The sequence below is a fragment of the Palaemon carinicauda genome, chromosome 29 (assembly GCF_036898095.1).
Source record: "Palaemon carinicauda isolate YSFRI2023 chromosome 29, ASM3689809v2, whole genome shotgun sequence".
Classification (NCBI taxonomy): domain Eukaryota; kingdom Metazoa; phylum Arthropoda; class Malacostraca; order Decapoda; family Palaemonidae; genus Palaemon; species Palaemon carinicauda.
The window spans coordinates 98,298,314-98,320,903 of record NC_090753.1 but is presented as its reverse complement, the minus strand read 5'-3'; the positions used below and the strand labels follow the sequence as shown (position 1 = coordinate 98,320,903).

Here is a 22,590-nt window from a genome sequence, read left to right as displayed (position 1 = left end):
GACCTTTCCTGTACGCCTTCAAAGAAAGACTTCTCTAACGAAATCTTTAACAAGATTCCTAAGGCTTGTGCTAGGCTTAGGCCTGCAGCACCTCCGAGGCCCATCTCGTGGTCCTTGGATAAGGTTCTTCACTTTGCATCAACAATGGACAATGAGAACTGCTCTCTTGAAAGATTTGACACAAAAAGTTATATTCTTAATTGCTCTAGCCTCGGGGGCCAGAGTGAGTGAAATAGTGACCCTTTCTAGAGATGAGGGCCATATTCAGTTCACTGAAGGGGGAGAACTGAATCTTTTTCCTGACCCAACGTTTCTCGCTAAAATCCAGCTACCTACCAAAAGGTGGGGTCCCTGGAGAATCTGCCCTCTGAAGGAAGATGTCTCGCTGTGTCCAGTAGAGTGCCTAAAGGTCTATCTTCATAGAACTTCAGACTTTGGGAGAGGACAGCTCTTTAAAGGAGAAACATCAGGTTCAAATTTGTCTCTAAAACAACTAAGGGCGAAGATCACCTACTTCATTCGCAGAGCAGATCCAGACAGTACACCCGCAGGTCACGATCCGAGAAAAATTGCTTCGTCTCTAAATTTTTTCCAGTACATGGATTTCGAACATCTTCGCTCGTATACTGGATGGAAGTCATCCAGAGTGTTTTTCAAACACTACGCAAAGCAAGTGCAAGAGATTAAGAGATTTGTGGTGGCGGCAGGTAGTGTTCTAAAACCTGTCGCTTAATGCTGCGAAGAGCAGTGAATTAATTGGGACTGTTATGTGCAGGGTGTGCACGTTGACACCTTACAGCACAACACGTAAAGTGAAGTGTCACCAAGGTGACACTATGGACTGTTCCAGATACTAAAGGTGAAAAATTGCATAAAGAGTTAACACGTGTGCCGTGTGTTTTTTACACAAGTGTGAAAAGACAGCCAATTACAGAAATGTATATTAGAAAATTTAGGAAATTTTCAGTCTGGTGGCATTATAATCGTTTCCTTTTCAGATGAGACAAGTATTTCTGAAATTGCCTGTATGATTTATGCTTACTATGATTCACAAACATTTTGTATGTTACTATAAAATGCATGTTGAATTTTAAAATTTGTTATTGAGTACCAATAAAAAACTAATTGGTATTCCAAATAAATAAAGATTTGTACGAGCATTATTTATGATTCCCCTTTTTATCTGCATATAAGTAAGAGAACATCTTTATAACTTGTTCCTATATGTAAACAAACCTTCTTTCTGTGTGTAGATACCTGGTTTCTAAACAGATACAAACCTGTCTGCCTTTGCATACGACCAACCTTGTATGCTTTGGATGTGATACTGGCCTATACAAACATTTGTTCCTACACGCATATAAATCTGTCTGTCCTTGCATACAGCTAGACCTACATGTCCAGGGAGGTGACAATGGCTTATACAAACATTTGTTTGTATGGAATATACAAACTATGATTGAGGAGGTATACAATGAGACTGGTATACCCGTTTTGTTGCTAGGTTTGTTCATATAAAATATGCAAACCTCGAGGCTTTTTCCTGAGTCTGGTATGACTCTTCCCTGTAGGGGGCAGGAAGCACCAACATAGTTCATGATTAGAAGAAATGATGTATAACGGTAACGTCATATGTCTCTAGGTCTGAGTGACCACGGAAATTTTGTCTCGAGGTTAAAGCACAATAAGAAATCCACAGATACATTAATGCTCTGGTAAACTTCCATCAGGACGACATGGCCTGAGCCCAAAAAACGGCATGAAAAATCTATTTTTGGGTGAGATAGCCATGTTGTCCTGATGGACCCACCCTCCTTTTCAAGAAAAGGGCTTGACAGGACCTCTCCCGAAAGTACTGTATCTGTAGCACCTCGCTTAACGCTACAAGGAATAAACATGGCGGCGATGATGACGTCATCTAGATACTCAAAACAGTAGCAGAGGAGCAGTACCTTATTAACGGCTCCCCTTCGTTTTTGCCACTTTTCCCCTTCGAAGCGTAAACGCTATTCGGTGTGAATATAGCTATGTGGCGTGTCAAGAATACGTCCTCTTATATTATGCAATGTAATGGGGGCAAAGGTTTGATAGTGGTGGGCAATGTCTTTTTGTTGATACTCAAAGGTAAATCTTTAGGATGAGATATTCTTGTCTTTTTATGCAGCACTTTATCAGTAGATAGTGAATTTCTTTTTCGAGAACTACCTACAGTAGTAGGTGGATTAGATGATTCCCGAGGATTTTTTTCTCCTGTTTTTAATGTCTTTGCATAGGTAGTAGATTTATTTAATAATCTCTTGGCATGCCCTATGCTTACATGTTCAATAATTGATTAATTGAGGGCAGCTTCTTCTGACTTATAAAACTGGCAGCTCCTATCATTAGATTTATGATTTGAGTTGCAGTTCAAGCACCTTGCCTCAAATGTACATTCTCCATGGTAAAGATGAGCAGGTATTACAAATTTTATTATTCTTGCAAACTTTGGAAGGATGCTCAAATTTAAAGCAATTAAAACATTGCAGTGGCTTCTGCTTAAATGGTCGAACTCTAATCCTTTCTTTTTTTGGGCTCAAGCCATGTAGTCTTGATGGAAGATTCCTTAAGGTAGCTTTCTAAGGGATATTTGGCTACAGTGATATTCCCAGAGAATTAACCATTAGGTCTCCAGAATTCTAACTCCTGGCGCGAATATCCTTAAAATTTCTCTCAAGGATATCGCATAATCAGGGGACGTATGCTTGATACGACACATAGCGATCTTCACCCCGAATAGCGTTTTCGCTTCGAGGGCGAAACTGGTAAAATTAGAAGGGGAGCCGTTATCAAGGTACCCTTTCCTCTCATACTACTGTAGAGTATCTAGATGACGCTGTGGTCAACCCAGCGCGCTATTCCTTTAGTTTTAGCGGTCTCGCACGGTGATTTTCCCTGTTGCTCTCTCGTTAAGCTTTGGTTTTTCTGGATTTATAATGCAATCTCCAGCCTCTTCTGCCTCTGGAAAGTTGAGTATTTGATCTTTACAGTGTATAAATTTTAGCTCCTGCCTCACAGTGAAATTAGATTAATTTTAAGAGTTGGAGCTTCGCCTTCACCGGAGGCGCCATGGGCGCTGTCGTTGACAACGCATGTGTTATTTAGTTAGCCTGAACGACTTTTCCAGTTTTAATAGCATGAATATTTACGAAGCTATTCAGTCACATATTCTAGGAAGTTATATTATGCTGATTGTATTCTTTAAAGTTTCGTCGATTTAGGTAACCGAATCTTGCCTACACTAGGCTTCCTAGCCTAGCGCTTTAGTTTACCGTCATGCATGATATAGAACGACATTCCAAGTTTTAATAGCAATTATATATCAAGCTATTTAGGCAATTCATACTTGTAAGATATTGATTGCATATATATATTTCCTCTTCCCCACGATCGTATACGAGAGTGTTTCAGCGATTAAGGTAACAAAATCTTGCCTGGCACTAGGCTACTAGCCTAGGTGCTTTAGTATACTTTCATACATGTTCCTGGTTTACCCTCGTGTATCGTTTTATCAATTCAGGCAGAGATATATATCGCCTAGAATTATTATATAGATCGATACTCATCTCCAGTGGAGATTTATGGGTATTCCCTTCTCCCTCTGAGTGTAGCCTTAGGCTACAACCCTATCTTGGTCTTGCCAATGAGTAAACACTCCGACTTGACTGAGCTAGTGTTTTCTGTCCTCCCTGTCCGGCAGATAGCCGACTTTGGGTTTTGGTCAGAACCTCAGTGTATTCAGTCTTTTGCCGACGGCCGGTCAGCAGGGTGAGAAGTCACTCCCCTGCCGGCCTCAGCTGCCGGCATAGGAGGCTAGACCTCCCTAGGCCGCACTTTAAGTGGTTGCATGATGCAGCTACCTTCTCCCCTGCGGTCTAGAAGACTAGCCCTGTGCTCACAGACCCTAGGCTGAAGAATAGACATTTTTCTGCCGCTTAGGATGGCCCCGGCTCTGAAACGATATTTCTCCCAGGTTAAGAGGGGCCGGCAAGCCCATCGCCTTCCTCTTAACCCTATTGGCAGACCCTAGGTTGAAAAATAGATTTTCTTCGTTGTGTGGTAGGACCGGCAACCTTGCCGTCTCCTTCCACACTTCATACAGGACCCTTTTCCCTACCCCCTCTGTCCTTTAGCGATGGCTTAGCCATCGCAACCCTTTGGATGTCGTCCTACAATCTAGTCGCTTGTCAGCGGGTTGTGGGGCCGGCCGGAGCTCCTACATAGCAGCTGTTTAGTCGCTCAGCCTTCCCTTATGGACGCAAGGCTCCGGGAAAAGCTGTGCCAGCTGCCGGTGGGAGACCCGTATTCTGTAGTGTTCTTCAGTCCTCTCTTGGACTGCCATCCACATACCAGCGGCCGGCAATGACCGTCAACGGTTTGTGTTTGGATGGAAGCCTGAATGATACATTCACCCCTTCCATTTGAACCCTCCTTCTGGAGAAAGGCAGTAAGATTAAGTACTTACACCCTTATTTACTGTTAACATACATTTAATAAGGTACCCTTCACTCCATGCTTTCTCTCTATCTATTAGCTAGTGCCGCCAAGTAACTAACCAAGCCGGCAGATGCCGGCCAGGTCGGTGCCACCGGCCACTACCCCAGGGTCTGGTGCTGCCGGGTCTGTGCCACCGGCCACTACCCCTGGGGCTGGTGCTGCCGGGTGCTAGCCTGCCGGCCAGGTTGGTGACGCCGGGCACTACCACAGCCGGCAGATGCAGGCTGGGCCGGCTGGATCGTGCTGCTAGGTGCTAGCTTGGCCGGCAACATGCCGGAAAAACTACAGTATATGATTATACAGTAGCCAGTATATTTGCAGTATAGATAATACTGCAGACAGAAAACTATAGTATATATTATACAGTAGTTATTTTCCAACTTACTCTGTGTATCCTTACCCAGTCTTTTTTTGGGCTCAGGCCATGTCATCCTGATAGAAGGTTCCTTTAAGTAGCTTCCTAGGGTATATTTAACTACAGTGATATTCCCAGAAAATTTACCTTAAGGTCTCCAGAATTCTAACTCCTGGTGCGAATATCCTTAAAGTTTCCTTTAAGGATATCGCATAATATCAGGGGACGTATTCTTGACACGCCACATAGCAATCTTCACCCTGAATAGCATTTACGCTTCGAGGGGGAAAGTGGCAAAAATAGAAGGGGAGCCGTTATCAAGGTACCCTTCCTCCGTTACTATCTGAGTATCTAGATGGCGCCATCGTCGCCGCCATGTTTATTCCTTGTAGTGTTGAGCAAGGTGCTAAAGATACAGTAGTTTCGGGAGGGATCCTGCCAAGGCCTTTTCATAGAAAGGAGGGCGGGTCCATCAGGACGAAATGGCTATCTCACCCAAAAATAGATTTTTCGCTTCGCTCAAAATCCATTTTTTGGGCTCAGGCCGTGTTGTCCTGATGGATGGTTACCAGAGCATTAATGTATCTAAGGATTTCCAATTGTACCTTAACCTCAAGGCAATATTTCCTTGGTCGCTCAGACCTTAGAGACCTTAGATCCTAGGATTAGCCAGTCGTCCAGATAACGGAGGAAACGGATGCCAATCCTGTGTGCCCAAGATGACACTAGGGCAAACACTCTGGTGAAAACTTGAGGTGCTGTGGAAAGACCGAAGCATAGTATCTTGAACTGGTACCTTCTGGCAAGGGAGTCTATTGACACTGGATTCCTGGTCAGGGGAGGGAGAGGTGTTATGAACGGGACGCGATATCCTAGACTGATCACGGAGATTGTCCAGGAATCGGCCCCGAGTTACTTCCACCTGTTTGCGCAACTTTGTAGGCATCCCCCCACTGGTGGAAACGCAGGGGGAGTGCCTATCCTAGAGTTTGAGGCCTCGGTTGCTCCCTCTAGGATTCTTTCCTCCCCTGGAGGATTTTTTGTTTTTCCTGTCTTCGATAGGAAAGGGCTTATTAGACACTACTGTGTCTTCGCTGCTGATTTTGTTGTCGTGGTCTTGGTTGGACGGGACTGCTGAGGAGCTGGAGGTTTATAGGGCTTGGAGGTCAAAGCCCTATGGAGGAGGGAGTATCGATAAGACTTCCTCCACCTCTCAGCTGCAAGTTCCATGTCCTTAAGCTCAAACAGGTGTGCTCCCTCTAGAGAGGAATGTCTGAGCCTATTTATCTTGATGCTGGGGACCTGTTGGTGGAACCTCTCAGACACTGCATCTCGACATTTCAAGATGGTGTTTGCCCACAAGTTCGAAACTTGGTGAGCAAGAAACTCGACCGTGCGAGTGCCTAAGAGGAGAAAGGTCTCCATTGCCTTCCTGGTACGCTCCTTGGAGAAATCTTTGGATCGTACCAGGATTCCCAAGGTCCCTAACCAGATGTCCAGCCACGAAGTAGCTTGCATCGCATACTTAGAGACCTTCTCCTGGTTAAAAACTTCAGCCGCCGAAAACGAGACCTGCCAGCTTGAGAGCCTCTCAAGAGGGATTCTCCTGGTTAGCTCTTCCAGAGTGGTGAAGTGGAAGAGCTGAACTGGGCTCCTTCAGGATCTCAAAGTACCTCCTCTGTTGTACACGAGGTGGAAGGAGCATGTTCATAGAGCCAGCACGGTTGTAGGAGGCAAGATCGGAGAGCTATTGGGCGATCTTATCCCTGGTACTCTTCAACCCCTGAGACCAGGGCAGGGCTGCATTGGTCTTTGAGGGTTTCTGAGTGCTGAAGACTCGGTCTAAGACCATGTCTTTTCCCTCTCGAGGGGGAATCTCTGGGTCGGAAAACCTGTTGAGAACCCTCATCAGAGTCAGAACCTGCCAGAATGCATGTTCTGACTCTTGTTGCTCTCCTCCTGACGTTGGACTTGCAGCGAAGTCTCCATCCAGAAGAGCTCTTCTTGGGGTGAGTCGTGGAAATTCCTCGAGTGGCTGGCTGTCTCCGTTCTTGTAGTCCTGGGAGAGGACTTTGGCACAGTCTTGGAGTCTTTGGACTCCTTCCAAGTAAGGAGATAAGAATCCAACATCGAAGGCCTGTGTCTTGTGTCCCTCCTGATCTCTAACTGAGGGGAACTCTCTGCGTGAAGGGAGATTTCCTCCAATGGTGGAATGGAGGAGTGCCTCTCCTCACGTGATTCCCTTGGTGAAGGAGGAGGTTGAGTACCCTCTTCGTTAGACAGGAAGGGAGAGTATCCCTGGGTTAGATACTGGAGGGACTAGCCTTGATGGTCTGCTTAGAGTCAGCTTCACCCTTGGGGAAGTGACCGCGTCGGAAACTCCTCTTTTCCTCTTCAAAGGGGTAGAGGAAGCCATGGTTGTGTCGCGAGTCGAGAGCTATAGGCTGTTCTGACGAGCAGCCGGACAGGGCAGGCTTGAATGCCTGTGTTACAGTTCTGACTAGGGCACTGAACCAAGGCTGCTGACTGACTGATGCACTGTCAGACAGATCCCCTGTAGGAAAAGGGACCAAAGGTTCCCTACGAGGAGTCACCGTAATAGGTGGGTCTGCCTTAGAAGGCAGTAGGTAGTTTAGGGATCCTGAACCCCTCTACTGGTGCCTGTTTCTCTTCTCCCGCAGGGCGCGCTGAAATGCGTTTGCGGGGAGGGGAATGATGCGAAGGTGACCTTGCCGGGTGTAGTTCCTGCGCCCGTGCATGTTGGTGCGCGGGCGAGTATTGGCGTGCGCAGGAGAGTATTGGCGCGCAGGCGAGTGGTGGCGCGTGGGCGAGTGGTGGCGCGTGGGCGAGAGCTGGCGCATGGGCGAGAGCTGGCGTGCTGGCGAGTGTTGGCACGTGCGCGCAGGAGAGCGCGGATGTTCAAGATGAGAGCTGGATTGCGCGTGTTGGCTGCATGCGCGTAGGCGTGTGATGGCGCGTGCGCGCAGGAGAGTGATGGCGCGTCGGTGAGTGCTGGCGCGCAGGAACTCGTTGGCGCGCAAGTGAGTGCTGGCGCGCAGGATAGAATTGGCGCGCAGGAGAGCGCTGGCGCGTAGGTGAGTGTTGGCGCGCGGGAGAGCGCTGGCGCGTAGGAGATCGTAGGTGCAGGACAAGCAGGAGATTGCTGATGCGCAGAAGAGCGCAAGCGCACAGGAGGGAGCTGGCGCGTGAACAACCTGGGCGTGTGAGCGCAGGCCACACAGGCGATCGTGGGCGCAGGGCGCACAAGAGGGCGTTGGCGCATAGGAGCATGATGTTGCTGCCATCTATGATGGCGAGCAGGTGAAGGGGCACGCCAAAGCACTGTAGAGCGCTGACGCGCAGTCGGTTGATGACGAGCCGCTGGTGAGCGCTGATGTCCTGTAGGTTGGCGAGCTGCAGGGCGATGGCGCGCAGCTGCGCACTTTGGTAGAGCCTCAAGAGGCTTTACCGGGGACAGGAACGGTGATGGAAGGTCGGTAGGTCTGAAGGGTGGATGGTCAGGAACTGGGATGTGCCCTTTGTAAGGGCGAGCATCCACCGAAGGGGATCGCCAACGATTCGCAGAGAGGTCTAGGACCAAAGTCAAAGGATTAGAAGCAGGTGCAATGACGGTCAAAGGTCGAAGGTCAGATGACTGCACCGGAGGCCCCTCTGCAGGGGACGGCTGCGACGATGAGGCAGACGAACCAAAGAGGCGCTTCTTCACCAATGGTGAAGGGAGACCTCTAAGGAGAAGTGGAGGGCAAGCTTTGCGACGAAGGCGCCCTCTGGGGGCCGTTGGATCAGCAAGCTGACCGTGCCCCGCAGCAGTCCTCCGAAGAGGAGTCTCTATGAGTGAACTCCCCGAGAGGAAGAAACACTCGCAGGAGAGACAGACGTTGGACTTAGTTTCCCCCTAGAAGGATGTTCAAGAACGGGGAAAACTAAGTCAGCAGCAACCGTTGGAGAGTCTGGAGGGGCGGAGGTGTCGGATGACATCAAGTGAGACACCTCTGACACTACAACGTTGACGAGGGCCAGAAGATCTACCTCTGACAGCGACGATGACTGCTGAACAGAAGCACCCATACGGATGAACTGTAGCAAAGCTTCCTTGGAGGGCGGACCCGTGAGCCCCAAGGAAGACCAAATCTGCAACATGACAAATTCGTAAATAATTTGTATTTTTCCTAACTATACAAACCTTAGCTATTTATTAGGGGTTATACTTTCGGCGGAGCTAAAATGACGAGCCAATAAATTTAGCGAGGGTTAACTACCCACCCCACTAGTTAGTGGGGGGTAGGGGGGGTAGCTTGCTACCACTCCCATTCACACACCTGTGATTTAGCTCACTTTGCATGGAGGTAGGACTTCAAGGGGGAGAGGGCTGGCAGTCAAGTTTGGTTAAATAGCTAAGGTTTGTATAGTTAGGAAAAATACAAATTATCTACGAATTTGTCATTTGTTCCGTAACTGGAATACAAACCACGCTATTTATTAGGGGTGACTCACCCATTAGGAAGGATGGACATTCCTGCCAATCTGGCTTTTGGCTTCACCCAGGGGCTCTTAATCTGAGTATATTAGTACTCAAAAATAAGAAGTCCCTGCAATCGCTAAAACCTTGCTATGCAAGGTCTGCGGCCTACGCAAGCTGTGTGTTGAGACATGCAGAAGTGTGATTGTCTAGGTAAAGTTATTTCAAGTGTATTGTAGGAAAAAACTGATGTAACCAAGACTTTCCAAATACCACCTCGCCAGGGTATGGGGAAGCAACAGTATTAGCTTAATACTACAGTAAGTACACAAGGGAGCATGGTTTACTGCAGTGGTTTGAGGTCAGCTTATGCAGAGAACCCAGGATGCTGCTTTCCCCACGAGAGGGTAGGTTGAAGAAAAGAATAAGAGCCAGTCAAATCTTTTCATTCACGCAGACTAAAACCGGGTAACAGTGCCCTAAACCTTCTGCTACTTGTCCAATAAGGAGCTTGAGGCATACAACCAGCTGTTGTGCAGCCACCACTAGACCGATAGAGATCGTATAGAGTTCCTGTGGGTCACGTCTTGCAGGAGAAAGAATGTGAAAGTCACCTTGAGCATTCACATTCTTTCTTGTGGAACCTGCGTCACAGAGTAATCCCCTAAGAAGGACCGGGGGCATAGCTATGCCCCTGACATCGTGAGTCGTCATGTTGAGATGATGTTTTGGTGATCCTCCTTTAGTCTTTCCCAGTGCTGATGACAAGAGAAGGGACACGAGTGGGCTGTTGCCGTTCTCTTAAGGTAGAGTCTCATACCTTACCCTGGGTACAGTAACGGATGATCTGGATCGTCCGTTACCGAGTGGAGACTTGTGTAGGATCCGTTACCTCTGGGACTGTGTCTAGCGACATACTCGGGGACAAAACTGAGCATTGCCTTTCGCCCTTCTCATTAATAGGCAATGACAAAAGAGAGACCATGAAGTTCCTTGACTCGTACGGCTGCTGTCAGAGTGTGTAGGAACATTCTCTTCTTAAACCAGGTGAAAATTTGTTGCCTGGTGAAGTGGAATATAAGGAGGTCTCTTTAGAGACCAGAGAATTTGAACCATGTTCCGAGAGAAAGGTCTCAATTCCGACTGGAGAAAGGCAAGTTGTCAGTCCATATGAGTTAGGAAAGGTCTAGTGATGAGAGGATGTCCGTTTCTTTCAGTTTGAAGGTGAAGGATCAAGGTTGAGTGATCATCTTTACCTGTTGAAACTGAATAGGGGGTCTTTTCCTCTTGTATATACTCGAGGATTTCGCTATTGCTGGAATAGAGGTATCGAGTGGAGAGACACACTTTCACATGACACCAACCACAGAAGACATTATACTGCCTGGTAGACTGATGCTGAGGAATTCCTCAGATATCTAGATAACCCTTTTCACAACTTATTGCGAAAAGTCTCTGTGGGAGAGGGGGTACTGGGTAGTCTCAAGGCGTACAATCATAGCAAAGCTATAGCTTGTGGTAGGTGTCGAAGTGGGTTGTCTGTGATGTAGAGAGGGTTCTCTTGGAGCTGCAAAAGGTTTGGAAACCGTTCTGCGTAATGCCATAGCGGAGCTATGAGAGTCCTTGAGAGGCTGACCGATGTTCTAGCCTTCTTGAGTGCCCTTCTCCAGAAAAAACAGGGATGAGACGTAAACGTCATTGATGTACCCACCGTTGTTGGCCTGTTTTTTGCCAGAGAACCTTGGGGTCTGGGGCTGGGGAGCAATGGCAGCCTGAGGTTCAGGAGTGTTGCGAATAGATCCCTAGTTGGAGGACCCTGTAAAGTCGAGACTTTGTCGGCTACTAGGTGATCCAAAGACCATTCGGTATGCCTTATTGGAGATGCTGTGCACAGATTGTCGGCGAGCACATTCCTCTAGTCTGAAATGAAGCAGGCTGAAAGTGGCACCGAACGGACCTTGGCCCATCTTAGTGTTTATACTGTTAGAGGGAAAGAGGTTACGAGCAAGTTCCTTCTTACTTGCCGATATGAGCCTCTATGTGGTGTGTGGTATTGTAATCCCATCACATCACTGAGTGGTCTGTTAGGAACCGATGAGGCAGCTGAAGGACCGGAAAGTTGGCCTTCATCTCTTAAGAGATTTAAGTGAAGGTACTTTCTGACTCTGTCCAGAGGGCTGAGGTCATGTGGTTCAGCACTATGGTCCCTCCTCTCTTCTTTTGATGTGTTCTAAGCACAGCATAAAGTTCGAGGGGTGGGGAAGGATGAGAAGGTTATACCACTCTGTAGATTCTCGACTGACACCCATGCCTTGAGGTTCGTCCAAAATTTCTGGTCCCATGGGGGTCAGAATGTCTGGGGGATTGAGGGACTGATTCCAATCAGACTCAAGTCACTCTGGGATAGGAGTTCTTCTCGTTTTGAGAAGGTTTTTTGGAGACTGGTGTCTAGAATCACCCCCAGTCTTCTGGGAGGGAAGTAGGGAAGACCTCCACAGGTGTACCTTGATCTATGGATCTTGGTAAAAAGACTTCAGAAGTTCCGGTGTTAATGCAAGGTTGCCTTTGAGTCTGCTAAGGTCAGTCAGTCGTCCCGAAACGGAGAAGACAGAAGCCGATCCTGTGAGACCAGGATGGGTGTAGTGGAAAGATCGAAGCACAGTCCCCTGAACTGATGTTTCTTCTTTTTCTAGACTGAATCTTCCAACCTTCCTAGATCGATGGTTTGGGCCCGGAAGTATGTGTCCTTTAGGTCCAGTGTGCAAATGAAGACCTGAGGTCTTAGCCCTTGTTCGAACTCCAACATAGTGTGGACATCGACCCAAAGGGACAGCTCCTTGCGGATCCTTTTGCATGGGAGATTGTTGACGCTGGGGTCTTGACTCGTGGCATAAAGGATCAGATGCGATGCCCAGTGTAAGGATTTTTCCCTGAGAGAATTCCTTTAACTAACAGAAGGTAGGTAACGCTTAACCCTACCATGCGCCCTAATGGGATTGATGCTATTCGTTATAATAGAATCAATCTGGCGAATGTTAATCAATGGTAAACGGTTGGGTATCGCGGTTACTGTGCAGTTGGAGAGTGCTCACAAGTAGTCCCCTGTCGACAAGCTGTTGATGAGGGTTGTCGATCGTTTGCCGATCACTTTAGTGTGATGCCGAACGGCCAGTAGCGAGAAGTATGTTGTATACCTTCTGATCTAGGGAGCTATGGGCAGAGGTTGACTAGTAAGTCCGTGTCACGAACTGCTGACGAATTGCCGATGATCAGTGAATCGGCGGTCTTTGAACCGAGGATGGTAACTGACAGGCAGATGAAGGCTGTCTGGTCAGTCAGTCAAGGTAAGTTAGCGATAAATGAGTTGGTAATCTGCTTTGAGAGCCCTGAGAGACAACAGAATAGTTTAATGATAGTCAGTTGGTGATGGTAAGCTACTGATGATCAGCGATCGATCCCGGACCGGTGATCAATGAGCTGAAGATCAGCAAGTTGACTATGGTCCCTCCTGGTTGGTCAGAGATCAGCAAGCTGATGATGGGCTGGTCAGAGATCAGCGAACTCAGTTCAATGATCGATGAAAGATGAGCTGCCCATCGGTGATCTAGTGATCAGGAAGCTGATGACTGGTTATTGACAAGCAATCGGTGATTGGAACGCTAGCAATAGGAGATCGTTAGTCATTGGAGGGACTAGAGGTCAATGATCAGAGCTGAGCTAGCAATTGATTGGCGATCTGGTGATCGGCGAGCTAGCGATCAGCAAACCGTGAACTAGCCATCAGCAAACAGTGATCTAGAGATCAGTCTGTTGATTATTTCTTTTTTGCTGATGGTAGTCTGTCAAGGAAAAAGAAACTTCAGAAGAGACAGGGACCAAGGATTCCCCATTTTGATTCCCCTTGGAAGATGGAATCTTCGGGATCTTGAATCCTTCTGTGAAGCCTCTTTCCTCTTTTCCCAGGGGTCATGTTATGCATTTACGGGGAGAGGAATGGGGCACTGGTGACCTGTCCAAAAAGTTTTATTCCTTTTTTCTGCCTATTGTGCGAGTGTGCACGAGAGTACCGGAGCGATGGCACACAGGATGATGATGGTGCTCAGTTTCTGCTGAAGCGCAGTTTACGGCGAATGCACAGAAAAGCGCTGGAGATCCAACAAGCGCTGGTGCGCAGGTGAGCGCTGGCACATTGGATCTGAGACCGCAGGAAAGCGCGGAAGAGCTCTGGTGAACAGGCAAGCGCTGGCTCTTTGTGAAGAGTTGCCGCACTGGCGAGCGCAAGTGAGCAGGAGGGTGGTGGATATGAGAGCGCAGGCGAGCATTGGCACGCAGTAAGGCACTGTGTAGTTTTGTGCAGTCTCCCTAGAATGTGCCGAAGCGTGCGACTGGTTGCGCAAGGTCGGGTGCATTGGCACGTGCAGAAGGCTTTGGCGCGTCCAAGACGATTGGGGCACGCGCGGAAGACCACTGGCGCGTGCACGGAAGAACGTTGGCGCGCGCGAAAGACTGTTGGCGTACGCGGAAGACTGTTGGTGCGCGCGGGTGGAAGATAGCGCTGGTAGGTCAGCAAGTCAGCTGGCAGGACGACCAGAAACTGGGATGAGCCCTTTGAGAGGGCAAACATCCATTAATGGAGACCGTGAAAGGTCCACGGAAGAGTCCAGGACCAAAGTCCACGGACTAACTGCAGCGTAAGGTTGCGTTGGTAGGTCGGCAGGTCCGCTGGCAGGATGATCAGGAACTGGGATGAGCCCTTTGGAAGGGAGAACATCCACCGATGGCAATCGTGAGAGTTCAATAGAAGAGTCCAGGACCGAAGTCTACGGACTAAGCTGCAGCGCAAGGTTGCACTGGTAGGACTGCTGGTAGGATGATCAGGAATTCATGACGCCCATGAGGGCCGGAGGAACAGCAAGCTGACCTTAGCCATAGAGGAGTCTCTATGAGTGGCCCCTCTCGTGAGAGAGATGACCACTTCAGGAGAGACTTGCCTACGACTATGCTCCGCCCCCGAAGGAAGAGAGACTCAGCAAGAGGGGGGCGTAGTGTCGTCTAGGCGAAGACAGCAACAGCAGTCGGAGTCTGTGAAGTGATTAAGATGCAGGCAGTTCTCCCTCGGAAGGGGGAAACAACCTTCCTCGAAGATGAAGTGCTGATCAGGGGTTGCCACGGGCGTACTTCTGAGAGAAGGGATGACATCCATGATGACGCCCATGAGGGCCAGTGGATCAGCAAGCTGACCTTCAACAGTAGCGATCCTCAGAAGAGGAATCTCTATGAGTGGCCTCTCTCGCGAATGAGAGAGGTGAACACTTCGTAGGAGACTTCCCTAAGACTGTGCTCCGCCCCTGAAGGAAGAGAGACTCAGCAAAGGGGAGAGTAGTCTGGGCGAAGGCAGCAACAGTAGTCGGAGACGATGAATTTATTAAAATGTGGGAAGTTCTCCCTCGGAAGGGAGAAACAACCTCACACTTGAGGGGGAAACTTTCCCTCGGAAGGGAAAGTTGTCCAACCCCTGGAGGGGAACCTCCTGGTTAGCGTTCTAAGATGATCTGAAGTGCTGGTGATGATGTCACGGGCGTACTTCTAAGAGACGTCCTCTGAAGGACGGTAGTGACACCAGATTCAATAGGCATGAACAGAACAGCTCTTCTTCGTCTGCACTCTTAGTCAAATGAAGAAAACTGCATAGTTAACTGGGGAAAAAAATAAAATTAATTATTTAACAGAAAATTCCCTAGGGAGGAACTCTACAGAGGATCCCTGAGGGAACAACATAAAATAAGTATTGCGCCCTCCATTCCCCAGTCGACATCCACGAGAGAAGGGGGAGCGGAGTAACTGTAATAAAAACCGGAATGACAATTACCTGTATTTAATCAGCAAGGAATATTCACTAATAATGAGAACCACCGATCCTCCGAAGGGAAGTGTTCCCCACGGAGAAAAGCTGAAAAGTTAAAATTACTGTACACTTATAATTTCACTAAAAATAATTGAAACAAACAATCGGAAGCGCAACCTAACTCGCGATCGGGAAAGGTGCTCTTCCCATAGAACACTGTTGTTGAAAGGTGAACGGCCTTGAGAAGAGAAAGACCGTAGTCAATCTCTGAGAGGCCACATTCCCTTTGCTCAGTAATCCATGTTTCCTGTAGGAAAAGGGAAAAGGCAAATACAGTAGTAGAATGAGGAGGGTCCAGGCATTGATGATTCCCCTGCGGAGGTCGATTCAACAATTACATGCCGACGGGAAGACCGATCGACCAGAGGGCCGCTCCCCACAAAGTGGAAGTGTGCTGGCCTTGCGCAAGTGTCGTGTCGTATATGTATCACTCGCACAGCACAAACACTGAAAAGGAAACTTACCACATTTCTATACACATATATATATATACATAAACATTAAGAATGTTTTCATATATATATATATATATATATATATATATATATATATATATATATATATATATATATATATATATACATACAGTGGAACCTCTACACACGAACGTATCTACATCCGAATTTTCCAACATCCGAAGTAAAATTCGAGCAAATTTTTGACTCTACACCCGAATTTTATTTCGACACACGAAGTAAACATTACGCCATTGAGCGTCGAGTGCTCAGTTCTCTATTCTTGTGTGTATCGTGTGGTTGTCCTCTGTTTGGTCTGTTATTAACAGTGCTTATTTTCTTCCTTTTCTCACATTTCCTTCTTGATTTTACCTATAATCATGGTGACTAAGAAGCTAAGCTTCAGTACAGGAAGAAGGCAATTCTTTCATTAGAATTGAAGCAAGAAATTATAGAAAAACATGAGAGCAGTGTGCATGTGAGTGATACTGTATGGCTAAACAATATGGCCGGAATAGGCCTATGATCTCGAGGATCATCAAGCTGAAGGCAGCCATTAAAGCAAATAACCATCGAAGAGGATCACCATTATTACAAGACATCTTAGCAATACCCTGGAAAAGATAGAACGCCTTTTGTTGATAGGGATAAAGGACAAACAGATTGTTGGCACAGATCATTTGTGAGAAGGGCCAGCGTGATGAACAGAAAGAAAGAAAAAAGTGAAGCAAAGAAAACCATGATAGCATTAAAGAGCTCTTTTAAATAAGACTTCTCTCTTTTTCTGTTTCTCTCTAAACATAGCATTAACATGTTCTTTAAATAAAATCTCTCTCTCTCTCTCTCTCTCTCTCTCTCTCTCTCTCTCTCGTTCTTCTTCGCTGTTATAGTGTTAGATACGTCTAATATTTTTTTTTCCGAGAGAGAGATAGAGAGAGAGAGAGAGAGAGAGAGAGAGAGAGAGAGAGAGAGAGAGAGATTAAATAAAAATGTGTTTACAGTACATATGATTTTTAACAGCGTCAACGAGTTGAAAAACAATTAAATGTAACTAAGAAAGTAATAACAGCTAATCTGAATTCCTTTATTAACTAAAACAAATATTGATACAAACACACTCGTGTGCGTATGCACAAACACACACACAGGTGCAAAAATTGCTACGCAGTAAGAGAGACGGTCGGGGAGGAGGTAGAGATGGTGACTGCGATAACATACCGTAACTCGTCACGGAAAGTGATGAAAATAAAAAATCAAAAGAAAAAAAATGTAAAAAATATGAAATATAAAAATTAAAAAAAAAAATAAATAAGCTAAGTTACATTAAAATTTCCGTAGTATGTTATCGCAGTCACCATCTCTACCTCCTCGCCAATCGTGTCTCTTCGTGCGTGTGTGTGTTTGCGCATACGCATACGAGTGTGTTTGTATCAATATTTGTTTTAGTTAATAAATGAATTCAGATTCGCTGATATTGCTTTTTTAGTTACATTTAACAGTCTTTCAACTCGTTAACGCTGTTAAAAATCATATGTACACAACACATTTTTGTTTAATCTCTCTCTCTCTCTCTCAGAAAAAATTAATAAACGTCTCTAACACTAACAGTGAAGACGAACAGAGAGAGAGAGAGAGAGAGAGAGAGAGAGAGAGAGAGAGAGAGAGAGAGAGTGAGAGAGAGAGAGAGAGAGAGTGAGAGAGAGTGAGAGAGAGAGAGAGAGAGAGAGAGAGAGAGAGAGAGAGAGTGAGAGAGAGAGAGAGAGTATTTATTTAAAGAACATGTTAACACCATGTCTACCGTCTCGCCGATCGTCCGTCTTCTCCTGGCGTAGCAAATCCTACACCTGCGTTGGCCTGTCTCTAAGGTAAAGTGGCAATAAAACATTTTTTATTTATTATTTCTTTATAATTATCTTTTTTACATACTTCTTTCAGATTATGCAGTTATGTTATTGTTATGTGTAATTATGTGTAGCCATTTATTAAGGATTTATTATGGGTTTTTAGCCTGAGGAACGAATTAAAAGAATTACCATGTATTCTTATGGGAAAATTTGTTTCTACATCCGATCATTTTCTACATCCGAAGTTGGTTGTGGAACGAATTAAATTCGTATGTAGAGGTACCACTGTATATATATGTTATGGTAATTTTGAGGAATTGGTCATTTTGCAAACTGCCTGGTCATTTTGGAAAATGACCAAAATATCTGTCAGTATGCAAAATGCCCAAATAATTGTGATCATTTTGGAAAATGACCTGAAGTTTGGTCATTTTGCAAAATGACTTATAGTATCGTTGGTCATTTTGTGAAGTAACCCCAATAGCTGCTGGTTATTATGCGAAAATAAACAAATAGTAAGTTAAAAATTGATTAGGAAAAGTCTAAGTATTAATAAAGATGTGTGTTTTATTTATTCAACATTAAAAACTTTCATTACACATTAGAATATATTAGAATATTGAAAGAACTGAAACTGAACTTGAAAATTATTTCAACAATTATCAAAATTAGCATATCTGACTTGTTTGAACTAGAGTTGCTGCATTTACATCTGCTGTTGCACAATACTTCATTTTTGAAGCATTTACAGCGTCTGCTCTGACATGACTGGGTGCAGCTACACTTACTGATCCCCTGACCATGTCCCATCGAGTCTGCAATAGCTACCTCTCGCAGACTGATTTCGCGATCCTTTATTACCTCTTCGAGTGACATAAATTTTTCAGCATATAAAGTGAACTGATTCCGACTGTACACCTGTTTAAGTAAACCATGTTTTGTCCCTAGTCTGTAAGTTCCGCCATCCATTGTGTCAGTTATAATTGCCTTTGCTTTCGCAAACTCCGCTCGTCCACGGTCAACAAGTGGAATAGGAACCATGACAGTGTCCCCTGCAAGGGCTGGCTTAAAACGCTGTACTGATTTATCCTTCAATTTTTTAGCTTGCTTCTCTTGTATTTTCGATTCCCTTCATTCAGCCTGAATGCTACGATTTCTATTGCATAGGCAACAGAGCACTGGGTCATCAACATTGTCATTTACAGTTGAACAACACTGACCAGAAGGATGACATGGAATGTTTTGACCACACGAGTTGCAATTTATGGCACAAATTTCAGCACTTCTCCCCTGTTCTACATTTTGATCTTCTTCATTAACTAAACAAAGTGCCTCTGCAAGCTGCTCCTCTGCCTCCATGCCTTGTTATGTTGACAGCAGAAATACCAAGATGAGCCTTTTCTTCGTACATGGCTTCATAAGGTATCCTACCAATTCCAGAATGGAAGCGCGTGTTTTTCTGCCACTGAACAAAGCGCAGTCCATTTGACCATTGTGTAGTGTTGTTATCTTTCATCCAGCAAGCGATTATTGCTTCAACATCTGTTTGCTCGTTCCACGGAACCCTGTGATTGAGAATATCTTGGTTTCCAATGAAGTAGCTTACATTCTGACCACATAGCCAGAACTTCCTTGATTACCTTATTTGAAAATTCTATCCCATTGTCAGATTGAAGAATATGAGGGGCTCCTTTATCACAGAAAATGTCAACCAGGTGAAAAGCTACCTCCTCAGCAGTCTTAGTCTGTAGGGCTCGAAGGCATATCATCTTGGTCAAGTGATCTTGGTAATTGAAAATGAAACGGTACTTCCCATCTGGTTGACTCTGCATATCAATCAAGTCAACCTGCAAAGACACCGTACAAGACAAAATTATAAGTAATGCAAATACACCATCATAATTATTATTGTAAGCAGAATTATTATTATTATCATTATTATTATCAGTAATAGTAGTAGTAGTAGTAGTAGTAGTAGTAGCGCAGTAGTAGTAGTAGTAGGGTCATGCATATAATTTATTACATTAAGGTTAGATTGGAAGGCTAGGAAATGCCTACAATAACTTAGTGAATAATAATGTTTATTTGTTTCGTTACTAACCTGAGCTCGAGAATTCATGCTGCTCGAGATGATTGGCTTGACAACCACACACTTCCGCACACTACTTTTCTTTAGCTGACATTCCTCACAATACTGCAAGAACAGCGTTATCTGATCACGTGAAATGTTAGCATATCTTTCTTTGGTTGCCTTACACATACTAGTTCTTCCTCCATGGCCAATTGTGCGATGAATAGCTAGAAGTACATCAAACACATCTTCAGCACAAATGAATCGCAGCTGAGTTCCTTTCTTCTGCAACTTTTGCACGGTGGTACCCTCAATTGTGACCTCCAGTATTTCATATTTTTATAACAAACGATAATCCTGCTTAGTCTTCGTAGGATTACATTGTTTAAGTTCATTCAGGCGACTAATTACTCGTTCGTATTCTTCCCGGGGAAATAAACTTTAACTATTTGTAGCTTTCTTTTCTGCAGGACTCTAGAAGTTTTGTTTGGAAAATACTTTTCTTACTTTCAATAGTGAAGTTTTTCAGTGTACAATATACTTGCAACAAATAAGTGATGAGAAGAGCACGAATATTTCCGTCCTCGGCCGAACCTCCGTAGGAACTAACTGACACTTAGACTTTTCCTAATCAATTTTAAGTTACTATTTGCTTATTTTTGCATAATGACCAGCAGCTATCGGGGTAACTTTACAAATTGACCAACGATACTAATAGTCATTTTGCAAAATGACCTAACTTCTGGTCATTTTCCAAAATGACCACAATTATTTTGGCATTTTGCATACTGACAGATATTTTGGTCATTTTCCAAAATGACCGGGCAGTTTGCAAAATGACCAATTCCTCAAAATAACCATAACATATATATATATATATATATATTATATATATATATATATATATATATATATATATATATTATTACTATCCAAGCTACAACCCTAATTGGAAAAGCAAGATGCTATAAGCCCAGGGGCTCCAAAAGGGAAAAATAGCCCAGTGAGGAAAGGAAATAAATAACTGAAGAGAACAAATTAACAGTAAATCATTCTAAAAAAAAGTAACGTCATAACAGATATGTCATATATAAACTATTAACAATGTCAAAAACAAATATGTCATATATAAACTATAAAAAGACTCATGTCCGCCTGGTCAACAAAAAAGCATTTGCTCCAACTTTGAACTTTTGAAGTTCTACTGATTCAACAACCCGATTAGGAAGATCATTCCACAACTTGGTAACAGCTGGAATAAAACTTCTAGAGTACTGCGTAGTATTGAGTCTTATGATGGAAAACGCCTGGCTATTAGAATTAACTGCCAGCCTAGTATTACGAACAGGATAGAATTGTCCAGGGAGATCTGAATGAAAAGGATGGTCAGAGTTATGAAAAATCTTATGCAACATGCATAATGAACTAATCGAACGACGGTGCCAGAGATTAATATTTAGATCAGGAATAAGAAATTTAATAGACCGTAAGTTTCTGTCCAACAAATTAAGATGAGAATCAGCAGCTGAAGACCAGACAGGAGAACAATACTCAAAACAAGGTAGAATAAAAGAATTAAAACACTTCTTCAGAATAGATTGATCACCGAATATCTTAAAAGACTTTCTCAATAAGCCAATTTTTTGTGCAATTGAAGAAGACACAGACCTTATATGTTTCTCAAAAGTAAATTTGCTGTCGAGAATCACACCTAAAATTTTGAAAGAGTCATACAAATTTAAAGAAACATTATCAATACTGAGATCCGGATGTTGAGGAGCCACCGTCCTTGACCTACTTACAATCATACTTTGAGTTTTGTTAGGATTCAACTTCATACCCCATAACTTGCACCATGCACTAATTTTAGCTAAATCTCTATTAAGGGATTCACCAACCCCAGGTCTACATTCAGGGGATGGAATTGATGCAAAGAGAGTAGCATCATCTGCATATGCAACAAGCTTATATATATATATATATATATATATATATATATATATATATATATATATATATATATATATATATATATATATATATATATAATATATATATATATATATATATATATATATATGTATATATATATATATGTGTGTATAATATAATATATATATATATATATATATATATATATATATATATATATATATATATATATATTATATATATAATATATATATATATATATATATATATATATATATATATAATATATATATATATATAAATTATACATAGATATATATATATATATATATATATAATATATATATATATATATATATATATATATATATATATATATATATATATATATGTATATATATACAAATATATATATATATATATATTATATATATATAGGATATATATAATATATATATATAATATATATATATAATATATATATATAATATTATATATATATCAATATATATATATATATACAGTGGTACCTCTACATACGAATTTAATCCGTTCCAGAACCAACTTCGGATGTAGAAAATGTTCGGATGAAGAAACAAATTTTCCCATAAGAATACATGGTAATTCATTTAATTCGTTCCTCAGTCTAAAAACCCATAATAAATCCTTAATAAATGGCTACACATAATTACACATAACAATAACATTACTGCATAATATGTAAGAAGCATGTAAAAAAGATAATTATAAAGAAATAATAAACAAAAAATGTGTTTTATTGACACTTTACCTTAGAGACAGGCCAACGCAGGTGTAGGATTTGCTACGCCGGAGACGGACGATCGGCGAGAAGGTAGACATGGTGTTAACATGTTCTTTAAATAAATACTCTCTCTCTCTCTCTCTCTCTCTCTCTCTCTTGTTCTTCTTCACTGTTAGTGTTAGAGACGTCTATTAATTTTTTCTGAGAGAGAGAGAGAGAGAGAGAGGGAGAGAGAGAGGGAGAGGGAGAGAG

The 22,590-nt window shown here is 43.8% G+C and overlaps 1 protein-coding gene across 1 annotated transcript; it reads right to left on the bottom strand.

Annotated features, from left to right (window-relative positions):
* Positions 1 to 19,107: 19,107 nt before the first annotated feature.
* On the bottom strand, positions 19,108 to 19,832 carry LOC137622745 (KRAB-A domain-containing protein 2-like). Its single transcript, XM_068353337.1, has 2 exons — positions 19,674 to 19,832; positions 19,108 to 19,419 (listed from the first exon to the last, which is right to left on the bottom strand). The coding sequence occupies exons 1-2, from the start codon at positions 19,830 to 19,832 to the stop codon at positions 19,108 to 19,110; spliced, it is 471 nt and encodes a 156-aa protein (XP_068209438.1).
* Between the last annotated feature and the right edge of the window lie 2,758 nt (positions 19,833 to 22,590).